Source organism: Tetrao urogallus (genome assembly GCF_951394365.1).
Source record: "Tetrao urogallus genome assembly, chromosome: 1".
NCBI lineage: Eukaryota > Metazoa > Chordata > Aves > Galliformes > Phasianidae > Tetrao > Tetrao urogallus.
The window spans coordinates 16,504,792-16,516,928 of record NC_136813.1 but is presented as its reverse complement, the minus strand read 5'-3'; the positions used below and the strand labels follow the sequence as shown (position 1 = coordinate 16,516,928).

The following is a 12,137-nucleotide window of genomic DNA, read 5'->3' as shown; positions in this document are numbered from 1 at the left end:
CCAAGGACAGAAACACTTCATTCTTTTCACAGAAACCACTCACTAAGGTTCAGTGTGCAACATCTGCTGCTTCTGGTACCTCCAGTGTAGTTTCCAGTACCACACAAACAAGAAGTGTAACCACCTCATGGCTAATAAGGCCACTGGCCAGCTGCCTTGGCAACAAACACGACGGAAATGAGTGAATGAGGAAATATCTTGAATAACTTTAAGAAAAAAACCCCGATCACAAAAACCCCTTTGCACTACTTCCTAGCTGCATGTGGGACACTGCTTCACAGAACAGCAAAAGCAGCAGAATAATATTTACAGAACAGGAAAAAGGTTCAGTTTTACATCATAACCTCACTTGTTTTCCAGCCATCACTTTAATTACTGTAAACCCCCCCCACCCCCCCCAACTCCTTCCCTCTGACTATTGTTGTTCTTTTTCAATTATTTCAGCTTTTAAGAATAAATTAAAGTACAGACTAAGAGGAGATCCGGGGCTGGAAGCTGAGGCTGGGAAAAAAAAATCAGATTAGGATCTGCTGTAATTAAAAAAGAAAGTGTAACCAGTGAAAAATCTCCACAGATGGGAAGCATGGGAGGGTAGATTTTTTTTTTTTTTCATTATTATTATTTCTTCATACTTGTTCAAGCCAGAAGCTAGGGATCTGATGCAGAAAATACTGAAGAAGACTCAATGATGACAGTAATGTAAGAAGCTGCCCTAAGCAGCACATACCCCTGCTCCTAAGCACGGAGCTGCTGGTGCACAGCCATTTCTGAGCACAAGAAATGACCTGGGTCAAGCGAGTTCCTCATTTCGGCTCAAGGTGACTTTTACTTGTCTTGCTCCAGTTCACTTCAAGAATATTTTCAGCTGCATGTAGGATATGCAAGATGACAGTAGACAAAACTTTGCAATGCTTTTGACCTACCTATTTAAAATTGAACAGCAGACAGTTTCATCAACTATTGAACTAAGTCTTCAATCTTTGCAAGTCTCATCCACTGCTAGCCTAGTTTCTTTCCAAGAAAAACAGCTCTGGAATACCAATAACATGTTTAAAAACTGGTATAACCCAGCAAAGCGAGCAGTGAAATCACTCAGCTCAACATTCAGCCTAACGTGCACAATCTACACAGATGAGTCAGGTCTGGATAATCCTTCATGCTCCGTCTGGTTGAGTGTATAGGTTTGTTTTGAAATTGCATACCTTAAATAAACTCCACTTCTCTTCGCATTTACATCCTAAGACTACATTTCTTCAAAGCTTATTGAGTTGGACGATGCCTAAAAGTAGCTTCTATGGATCTCTGCCTATCAGGACCTCATAAGAATTATCTAAAGGATTAGGAATGGGAATGTTTATTCTAAGACTGCCAAGTGACTGCTGCCCTATAGATGTTTTGTGAGGTGAGAGCAGAGCAGCTCCATTGGGCAGAAACCAGAGACATAGCAAGGTCTGTGGAGAGTTGGGATATCTGTGATTAGTTCAGCCATCTTCATTAGAAGAAAGTAATAGTTTTGGGTTTCTCAACACTGTTCTGGTAAATAAAAAAAGATAGAGAGGCAAGAGAGAGGAAATACAAAACCATGTACCTATGGAAGTAATGTAAGCATACTGAAACAGCAGCAAACTTTGTATTGAGAGAACAAACTGTCTTTAACATGACAGCATGCAAGAACTTCACTTTGTTTGCTACACTACACTTTGCTGGGTAGAAGCTCACCTCAGAGCATCACCACGCAAACCAAGACTATTCATCAAAATCTAAGGCTGTCCTGGATAGAGCGCACTCATTGGATTGCTCTATGCTGGGTGGCACAGAAACAGTGGCAGAGGGAGCGCCGTCCCACTTTGTGAACCCACACATACATGTATGGTTTATTCTCCCTCCCGCTGAGAAGACCGTGCCATGCACCCAGCGCCTTCTGAAGCACATTAACTACTAACTGCGTAACTCCAGAATCCCCCAGTTAGGAATGACACCTCCGCTCCTCGCAGACCAAGAGGACGGGACACGGCAACGGCACAACACACAGCAACACACCTCCCGTTAAAGCAACGCGCTGCTGAGCGGGCTGGGTTCGCCCGCCGCCTTTTGGCACCACCGCCCCACGCGTGCCGCCGGGCCCGCCCCAGCTGCCCAGCCACCAGCGCCAGCGTTCCTAGCGCCGCTTTGCTCCCCGGAGAGCAGCGCCGGGCGGTCAGCGCAACGCACGGCGCCGTCCGCGCCCGCTCCCAGCCCCACCTGTCCGCAGACCCGGACTCGGGCGGCGCTCTGAGGGCTCCCCGCCCGCCGCCCGCCTCGCGCTCGCACCCGCGGAGCAGAACCGCGCCGTCCCCGCAAACGACCGCGACACAACAGCAGCGGCTCCCGGCAGGACGGGCGCGGTACCTGAGCCAACTTTCCGATTCCCTCCCAAGTTCCTCGGCGGGGCGGAGTGGCGCCGGGCGGTCCGCGGGGCTGCCGGGCCGCCTCCTTGCACCGCCGAAGAGAAGGGATAAGTTTCCGCGGCGCGCGGACCCGGAGGGCGGCGCGGGCGGCCCCCGGGCGGAAGGCAGGGCCGGCTCGTACCTCCGCGCGAAGCACCGAGCGGCGCCGGCGTCTCGTCCTACCGCCGCACCGCGGCCTCCAGCGCCGGGGCGAGCTCCGCCGGGCGACCTCGGGGAGGCGCGGGGGGCGGGCAGGGCCGGCCCGGCCCCGCCGCGGGCCGTGTTTACCCGCGCGCCGGCCCGGCCCCGGCGATGGGCGTCACCGAGGCGGGCCGCCGCCGCCGTTCCCCCCCCTTCTCCCGAGGTCCTACCCCGACACCCACCTGCAGGCCGCCGGCGGAGGAGGGCGGCCCGCCCCCGCGTTACGGCCGGAGGAACGGCGGCAAGGTCGCCGTCACCTCGCCCGCCGCCCAAGGGCGCGGCTGCCTCCCGCTTCATGCCCGCGGCGCGGCGGCCCTGGGCTCGGCTCGCCCGGATCCTCCTCGTCCCCTCCTCCTCCGCTAGGAGGGCCGGGCCGCACCTGCCGCCGGGACGCCCCGAAGCGGCGACGGGCTCCGCGCGGTGCCCGCCCGGCCCGCCGCGCTGCGGCCTTCCCCGCCGCCCGCCCTCCGCCGCGGCGCGGGGACGCGGTGACGCTCGTGGAGAGCCGCGGCGTCCCCGGCTCCGCTGTGTGCTGGCGGGGCCGCGCCGTGCCGAAACGGGCCGGCTGCGGCCTGGGTGTGGGTCCTCCCAGCCCACCCTGCCGCCCTCAGAGGAAATCTCTGTGTGCTTACAAACGTTTGCTGTTGAAGTCTCCTCGTACCTTACTGTTCTTGTCTTTACAGATGGAGAAACGGAGACCGGAGAGCTCCTTGCCACAGATCACAACCCGACTCAGCCTCAGACTTAGTAGAAACCTTAATTTCCGTCCCATGCTCTAATTATGGGAGGTTTCCTCCCACCTCGCTGTTACTTTTGTGGAGATGAAGTAATCTCCCTCGCGCCATCCTACGGAGCCGCCCGTGTGCGTGCGGCCGTGGCTGAGTGCCAGGAGGTGGTTGGAGACATGAATGAAATCCGGGGCCGCGCTTGTGGTTTGCCGGCTGAGCGTAGCCGGGGTGTGACACAAAGCTGCTCTCGGGCTCCTCGTGTGTACGGCTCTGCTGGTCTCTGATGCTCTGCTACTGCAGTTCATAAAGATTTTTTCAGGTTCCCAGCAGAAAATGGGCTAAACTTCTGAATTTTGCATGTGATAAATCCTTTACAGAAATACAAGCCTGTACAGCTATTCTGCAAGTATTCTGATAAAATATAAAATATGATAAATTTACTTGCACAGAAGATTCTGGAGGAACAGACTGTGTCACTTTCCTGTATATGTTTCAGTAAACCCTCATGACATGACCTGTAAGTTTGTCTGGTCATCTCACTCGATTTGCCTGACCCGTCTGTCAGTTTTCTGTGATGGACTGATGGCACTGGTGGATGAAAGTGGTCCATGGACACAGAGGGGTTGTGGTCCAAGTCTCTGTGCCTAGTTGGAGGCCAGTCATGAGTGGTGTCCTCCAAGGGTCCATTTTGGGACTGGTACACTTCAGTGGTTTTATCAACAACGTCAGTGGTGGGATTGGGTGTACCCTCAACAAGTTTGATGGCACCATGCTGAGTGCTACAATTGACAGAATAGGAGGAAGTGATGCTATCCAGAGGGACCTGGACATTCTTGAAAAGTGGGCCTATGAGAACTGGATGATGTTGAGCAAGTAAATGCAAGGTATTACATATGGGTCAAGGCTATCCCTGATACAAGTACAGACTGGGAGAACTCATTGAGACCAGCCCTGCAGAGAAGGACTTAGGGGTGATGGACAGCAAGCTGGGCATGAATCAGCAGTGTGTGCTTGCAGCCCAGAACAGCAACAATCACAGAATCACAGAATGACCAGGGTTGAAAGGAACTTCGAGGATCATGAATCTCTAACCCCTCTGCCGCATGCAGGGCTACCAACCTCCCCATTTAATACTAGACCAGGCTGCCCAGGGCCCCATCCAGTCTGGCCTTGAACACGAGGGATGCCTCTCTGCATAGCCTCACCACTCTCATAGTAAAGAACTCCACTCTACCATCCTCTACTCTGCCCTCATGAGGGCCCACCTGGAGGACTGTGCCCAGGCCTGGGGCCCCCAGTAAAGGAAGAATGTGGAGCTGTTGGAGGTGGTCCAGGGGAGGGCCATGAAGATGAACACAGCCTGGAGCACCTCTGCTATGAAGAAAGTTTGACGGAGTTGAGCTTGTTTGGCTTGGAGAAGGTTCTAGGGAGACCTCATTGTGGCCTTCCAAGTACTTGAAGGGATCCTATAACCAGTGAGGAGACCAACTTTATACAGTCTAATAGTGATAGGACAAGGGGGAATGCCTTTAAACTAAAACAGGGGAAATGATATTAAGAAGAAATTCTTCACTCAGGAAACTGTGAAGTGCTAGGATAGGCTGCCCAGAGAAGTTGTAAGCTCCATCCCTGGGGTGTTCAAGGCCAGGTTGGATGTGGCCCTTGGCAGCCTAATCTTGTGAGTGGCCTCCAGTCCATGGTAGAGAGGCTGGAACCAAATGATCTTTGATGTCACTTCCGACACAAGCCATTCTATGATTCAATACAGGATCTGTTCAGTTTCTGAGTATGTTTCATGCTGAGTTTGCATAAGCATGATTTCACAGTGTTCAGTGCACAGTGATAGCTTTCTCTGCTTTGTTACTGTGCAGAAAGGTTTTAAGACCACTACTAACAAAATTGAAAGTGTTTGTACCCTTAGTCCCAGACATGTTGATGCTACTTCAGAAGTATCATAGTGTTGTCCAAATGTAACAAAGTATATTAATTTGGAAGAGGAAACCAGTGAAAGGAGGAGTAAAGAGTTAAGACACTTGCATTGCTACTTTGCTGCTGATTATGGGAGCCCTTGCCGGTGACTGAGGAGTGTATGAGTCAGTTGAAAGCACTGCGGTGCTGCAGAAAATAGTTTGCAATTACAAGAATAAGAGAGAGAGTGGAATTGATTTCTGCAGTACTTTCAGTCACAAGAGAGTTTCACATTAACTTTTTTTCCTATAAACTATAGCTCCCAGTGAGGTCCCAGTGAGATCCCAGTCTAAGGGATCTTTTGGACCCCATCTCCTGATTCGAGTTATGTAACCCATAGTACCTTTGTAATTGATTAAAATTTATTATAAGCATGGGTTGTTTGCTCAAATATGAGCTTAAATGAAATGAGCTGCTTGATGTCACTGCATTGCTCATTGGCAAAGCCCCATTTCCTCTCCATTGACTTTAGTAGCAAATTGCTTCCAAATTAAAATAGAAGCGTGGGAGTTAGAATCAAAGACTTTTCAGTCTTGTGATCACAAACCCTTAATGCAGCAGTGGTACCTTCAAGACAGAGTCGCAGGAGCTGCTGGTCTTCTCTCAATAGGACAGTCAGGTCAGGACATCTTCTACACCCAGAACTCCCCACACCTCTCTTTGCCGCGCCATTTTGTTCACCATTGCATGTTCACAGCTTTCCCACATCTCTGTTCTTCAGATTTTGCAGAAATTCAGGATTTTAGTGGCTTGTCTGGGACTTTCATGTGTTACACAACCCTTTCCTGGTAAAGAAATGGAGAAAAAAAATTGTAATTTATAACTGACAGTACAGTGTAATAATACAGAATCAGATAAGTTTGCAAGCAGTACTTTTTCTCTTACAACCATCCGTCCTCCCGTACATATGAACTTTGATTTCCCTTCAATCTTCTTTATTAAGCTGGTAAATCAGACTTGCTTTTGCAATTTGCATTTCAACTGCCTCTTCTGGTGGTTTTTTGTTGTTGTTGTTGTTGTTTTAAGTTAAAGAAATGCACATTTCAAACTTTCTTTACCTTCTCAGTTATGCTGGATGTTTAGTCTGCTCTTTCTGCCCTCCTCTTACTATCTACAAATGGTTTTCACAACTTGTGTTATTTTCTTCGTGCTGTTTCTGCATGGAGAATGCCTTTTCTTTTCCTGTAGTTGTCCAGCAAGCTGCCCTGCTTGGCAGCCCAGGGCACTGAAGCATCTTGGACTGGGAAAGCTGTGTATTATGCATTCCTCTGCAGAACCTGCTTTCTCAGGTAGCCCCTGCTCAGTGCTCCCTTGCTGGCTCATTCACATCAGGCATGCTGGAAAAGATAATGGATTTCAGCAGAATGACTGAGTGCTTTTTGCCTTTACCTTCTAACTGGTGGTTTTCTCTAAGACCCTATTATTAAGTTTGCTGCCTACTGGCAACCTTTTTCAATCTTCTGAGTACCTTTTGCAAGTACACCCTCACCCCGTTACAGTCCCTGTTTTCAAACTGACGTCCTTAACACGTGGAGATGTTTCATCAGCTCTCACTTTAACCTCCCACTGACATTATTTTCTCTTTTCAGCCATCACATTTTGTCCAGTTACTTTTCCAGCTCAGAACCTTGTGCTGCTTCTGCTGTGATTTGCGTAGAAAAGCCTACATACTTTGTGACAAAGCTGCTACGACAATGTACATTTTGTTAATTTATGTTACCACAGCAACTGAGTCATGCGAAAATGTAATGTCACGTTGTTTGATGCTGTATCTCAGTGTGCTCAGGGAAACAGGCTCTGTGTAGAGCTGCTGTGAAACCAGGACTGAACTGGTTGGGTATCATTTCTGTAGTGTGGGTGTGGGGGGTTGTGGCAGAATGGATGCACCCTGTAGGATCCTCCAGCAGTCCAAACCTGGTTCTGCTCTGTTCTGGGAGGAAACACAGACATGCTGGAGGAGGATGCCTAGGTCTTGACAAACACAAATCTGGTCCAGGAAACAAGGCACAACCTTGGGGGACAAAAGCAGGCTGTCGAACTTGGACAGGTGTTAAAAGTCAGACAAACTCAGGGATAGGAGCAACAGGTGAAAAAGTAACTGTCAGAAAGAAGTGTAGAGTTGACTGTAAGCCGCTGAATTTGAATCAACAACACGTGTTTGTGGGGAAATAGTAAAAATCCCAGGCAGATATGCATGAAGGAAGAGATCCATGCTCAGTGAAGTGTTGTAGGAGATCAGTAACAGAGCTGGGTTTGTGCACCAGAGCCCAGAAGATTGTGAATCAACAGGAGATAGTGCAGGTGGCAGTAACAGTGAGCAGAGGGCTGGGGAGACCAAAGGGGCTGGAGATGCTGGGTAGAGAGAGCAAGGGAAACATGCTAAGAGTCTTCATGTGCTTAAAAAGCCATTGAGAGAGGAAGGGAATGATCTATTCTTGGTAGATAAAGTAAGCTGTAATGGACTTAAATTTCATCATGGAAGAAAATCTTTTTTAATGGTAACATTAGTGAGGCATAGCGTTATGTTGCTGAGAGTACAGTTTTGTCTCCATTACTGGATGTCTTTAAGTATGTACTGGACAAGTAGTAAGTACTATTGATCTGACATTGGAATTGGAGGATGGATGAGATGACCAATCAAGATCCATCCCAGGCCTATCTTTCTGTGATTACATGTACTCTGAGGCTCCTCATTAATCGCCAGTCTTTTACCCAGTCCCATTTTACATTCTGTCTTCTTTCTAATACCCCTTCAAGTCATTCCCGTGTCCTGTGCAAAAGATATTTTGTCCCATTTTCTCAGAATATAGTCAAAGATTCAAGTCTTTCTTTTCCTGGCAGCCTGCAACAGACCCAGGTTGGTGATTGCAGTGAGTTGCTGAGGTAACTATGATAATTTACTATGAGTCAAACATACAATAAGTTATTTAGATGGCTGTTTCAGTCTATTCAAGCCCTACACAGTATTAACATAAATTTAGGCTCCTTAGACATATAAGATAAACTTACTCCACTTGTAAAATGTTTTTGTAACCCAAAACCCATCTCATGCACACTATCTTAATTTCCTCTGTTTTCACTACCTGGAACACATTGAGACTTTATTTTCTAAGCAAGAGTTTTGTTGTTTTTTTTTTTACAGTGATGTATGTTTAAAAATGTAGTTTACTACCCACATATGCATTTCAATTTAACATAAATACCTTATACAGTGAGTACTGTGCATTTGTTTACTTGTTAGATCTGATCAACAGACAGCATGCCTGATAGATTTTCTGTTTCTCTTGCTATTATATGGTCTAATTAGATATTGCTTCTTTCTACAAATTGTTGCTTTTACAGGCTTAGATCAGCATGCCACTGAGAGTGGACTCGCACACATTTTGGGCACCCTGGAATTGCAGTAATTGCTTGTGCTTAATACATTGCTTGTAGAGCTTTCAAAGACAGTGTACATTAGGAGTTAAAACTTTGCAAGATAACTTTGCAATTTGGATCGTCATTTTATCCTTTAAAGAATGAGGATTTTCTTCCTGTACTCAATGCCCACTGAAGATTAGAAGTGTGCTTTTTCATACATGGCGTGTATTGCCTATTTCGTTTACCTGCACAGGGCGATATGCTTGCACTTGTACTGATCACTGTATTCAAACTTTATTGAAAAAGAAGCAGGAAATAAAGTGGCAAAATGTCATGATAATATTGGTGGCTTTTTTCTTTTTCAGGTTCATGTAAAGCAAAATGCAGTGATTAAGAACTATTCATCTCATGTGAGGCAAAGGGCATTGGAGTTATAAGGTGTTCAGCAATGGCTGCGAGAAATAGATGTTTAGAGGAAAAAAAAACAGCACAGAAAACAGGAAGCATCAATATGCTACTGTTCAAGAATGAGATGCTCCAGATTTTGGATGCTGCAAACAGTTCTTGCCTCCCTGTCTCAAAAGGGACACAGAAGAATGAAAAGGAATGATCAGGTGTGTGGAGCAGCTCCTCCATGACGTGTGACTGAGCAGGCACTCAGCCTGGAAAGAACAAGAGAGAATCATTAAGGTTAGAAAAGAACATTGAGATCATCTAGTCCAACCATCACCATGCCTGCTAAACCACATCCCTCAGATCCACACTTGCCCTGGGTCCAAGATAGATGTGTGAGTAATGGAGGGCTTGAAAATCACGAGTAATGTGTAACTGTTTTATGTCTTTGATTATGCAGGATATAGGGAGCATGAGATGAAGTTGTCAGATATCAGGTTTAAGAGCAACAAAAGGAGTGACACCCTGAATCTACCAATGCTTTCAAAAGGCAAATGTATTCATGGAATAAGAATCCCTCTAGCAAGTTCCTAAGGCAGCCCCAAGCTGTTAGCTCCCTGCTGGCATCTATGGGCTTGTTTGATTTGAGTGCTTGGCAGAGGACTCCTTCAGCTGGCTGCTGCCAGAGGAAAGTGCAGGGCATGACCAAGACCTCCATCCCAGTGTGGCTGTTTGTACTACATTGTTTGTTTGCTGAGAGAGCTCTGAACGCCTTTAACTTCTCCTGGGCTGTGTTCCTGCAGCCTCACAGCACTGTGGGAGGCAGCAAGGCTGGGAAGTAATCAAAGGGATAAGCAGGAGGCAGAAAGCTGTCTTTGAAGAGTCAGCATTTCAGGGGGTTAAAAAAAAGATTGCCACATACATCTGTGGACACAGACAAGCGCAGGCTCCATTTTCACCTTCCTCTCAATCATGAAAGCCAATCAAAGTCCTAAGGCACTCTGAGGCCACAGAATGGTATTGCTGGGATGAGGCAGCCAGGGGAGAGCTCTTTGGCTGTGTTTGTGCGAATGGAGCAAAGCAGCCTCTGTCTTGCATCCCAGAGCCAGGGTCTCTGAGGTGGGCTGGGGTGGGCCACGCACTGCTCACAGGCATTCCAGAGCTCCACAGGAAGCAGGATTACTCACTGTCAGCAAATCCAGCAGCATGACTGGAAACTAGCCTGGGAATCTTCTTCCCAGCAGAGAACAGAAAAGCAGAAACCTGACGTTTGCAAAAGGCTGGCTGACAGGAATATTAAAGAGACTTTTGCTCAGCTGGATGTGTGTGTGTTGGCTTCTGGGACCCAGAAGAACGGGAGGTTGTGGTGGCTAATAGGGACTTGTAGGAAAGCTGAGACACTGCACAACCGGAGGAAAGCATTGCTGGGGGTTCTTCTGCCAAAGGTCTTAAGGCTGCAGAAGGTGGTGACAAAACTCAGAATTAGCCTAAGAGCTTTATCCCTCCTTTAGGAAGCTCTTTATTACATCATATATTCATAGAATCACGGAATCATTTGATTGGAAGAGCCCCTTAAAAGCCATGCAGTCCAACTCCCCAGGCATGAACAGGGACAACTACAGCTGGAACACGTTGGTCAGAGCTCGGTCCAGCCTGACCTTGAATGTCTCCACATACAGGGCATCTACCACCTCTCTGAGCATCCTGTTCGGATGCCTCACATCCTTATTGTAAAGAACTTCTTCCATACATCCAGTCTAAATCTGCCCTTTTTTAGTTTGAAACCATTTCTCCTATTGCAACGGACCCTGCTACAGTGTCTGTCCCTTTCCTTACAGCCCACCTTTAAATACTGGAAGGCCACTTTCAGGTCTCCCTGGAGCCTTCACCAACTCTCTCAGCCTGTCCTCATGGGGGACATTCCATCCTTTGGATCATTGTTCTGGCCCTCCTCTGTACACACTCCAACAGGTCCATGTCTCTCCTGTACTTAGCACTCCACATCTGGATGCAGTACTCCAGATGAGGTCTCACCAGAGCTGAGCAGAGGAGCAGGAAATGTTTTCTTCCATTTATTTAATTTTGGGTGTTTAAATTGTGAAGAAATAAAAATTAAAATAAAAAAAAAAATAGCTGCAGTAGTATTTCAAGTTAAGTTAAAATCCATTCAGTACCAAAAATTAAAATGAAAAAGTGCTTGGGTGATAATTTTCAGATACTCAGAAGCTGACCTTGAATTCCAGTGAACACCAACCTGCTGGTTTCTGAAGGCTGTCCAGAACTGGACTCTCACATCAAGGAGAGTGGTGTCCCAACACTGAGAAACAGTGCTACACCTGGGCTTCATGGGCAGGAACGCTAAGTGCCCAGACTAGATACTGCTGTCTTGCTCCAGCAGCTGGTCCTCTGGCTCATTTAATTGTGGCATTAGAATTTTGGGACATATTGCAACTGTGGCTTTGCTTTGGGAGTAAACATTATCTCAGGGAAGTAGGGAAAAGACTAGGAATGCTTTCAGAAGTGTGTGTAATAAATCTGAATGTTGATATAGTTAAAAAATTATTTCTTTCCTTCTGCATTCAATTTGCATCCTCTTAGACATGTTCTGACGTTTCACCTGGCAGTGTTTTTATTGCAAGCCTTACAGCTCATTGCTGGGGCTGGTTGGTGCTTTTGCAAGGTGAAGTGATACCATTTTGCTTTCTTCATTTTGCTAAATTCTGATTGTCTGACGCAAAACAAGAGTCAGTGTTGCACTTTCTGTACTGAGTGATTCTTTCATGTGTATTTCTGCATCACAATGGCTCAGCACTGAATACAACTGAGCAGCTACCACAAATGAACTAAATGGCTTTCAGTTACAGTGAGAAGTAATTTTTCAGGAACTATTCAATTCAACCAAAACCAGCTAAGTGTATGACATTGCCTTTTTCTTAGTGTTTTTGCCTACTGTTAATGCATGCTGTAATAGCATCTCTCCTAATAGTTGCTGTTTTTTATACCTCAACTCCTGTATGATAAGAATATCTCTTTCCTTCCTTCCTTCCTTCCTTCCTTCCTT

General features: G+C 47.1%; 1 protein-coding gene across 1 annotated transcript in view; it reads right to left on the bottom strand.

Moving 5' to 3' along the window:
• The window catches only part of ZC3H12C (zinc finger CCCH-type containing 12C), a gene marked incomplete at both ends in the record, with an annotated part of 35,858 nt that extends 32,459 nt beyond the window's left edge, over positions 1-3,399 (bottom strand). Inside the window, one exon of the mRNA XM_079548918.1 lies at positions 3,289-3,399. Coding sequence (XP_079405044.1) covers positions 3,289-3,399 — 111 coding nt within the window. The remainder of the gene's footprint in view (positions 1-3,288) is intronic.
• Positions 3,400-12,137: the final 8,738 nt, after the last annotated feature.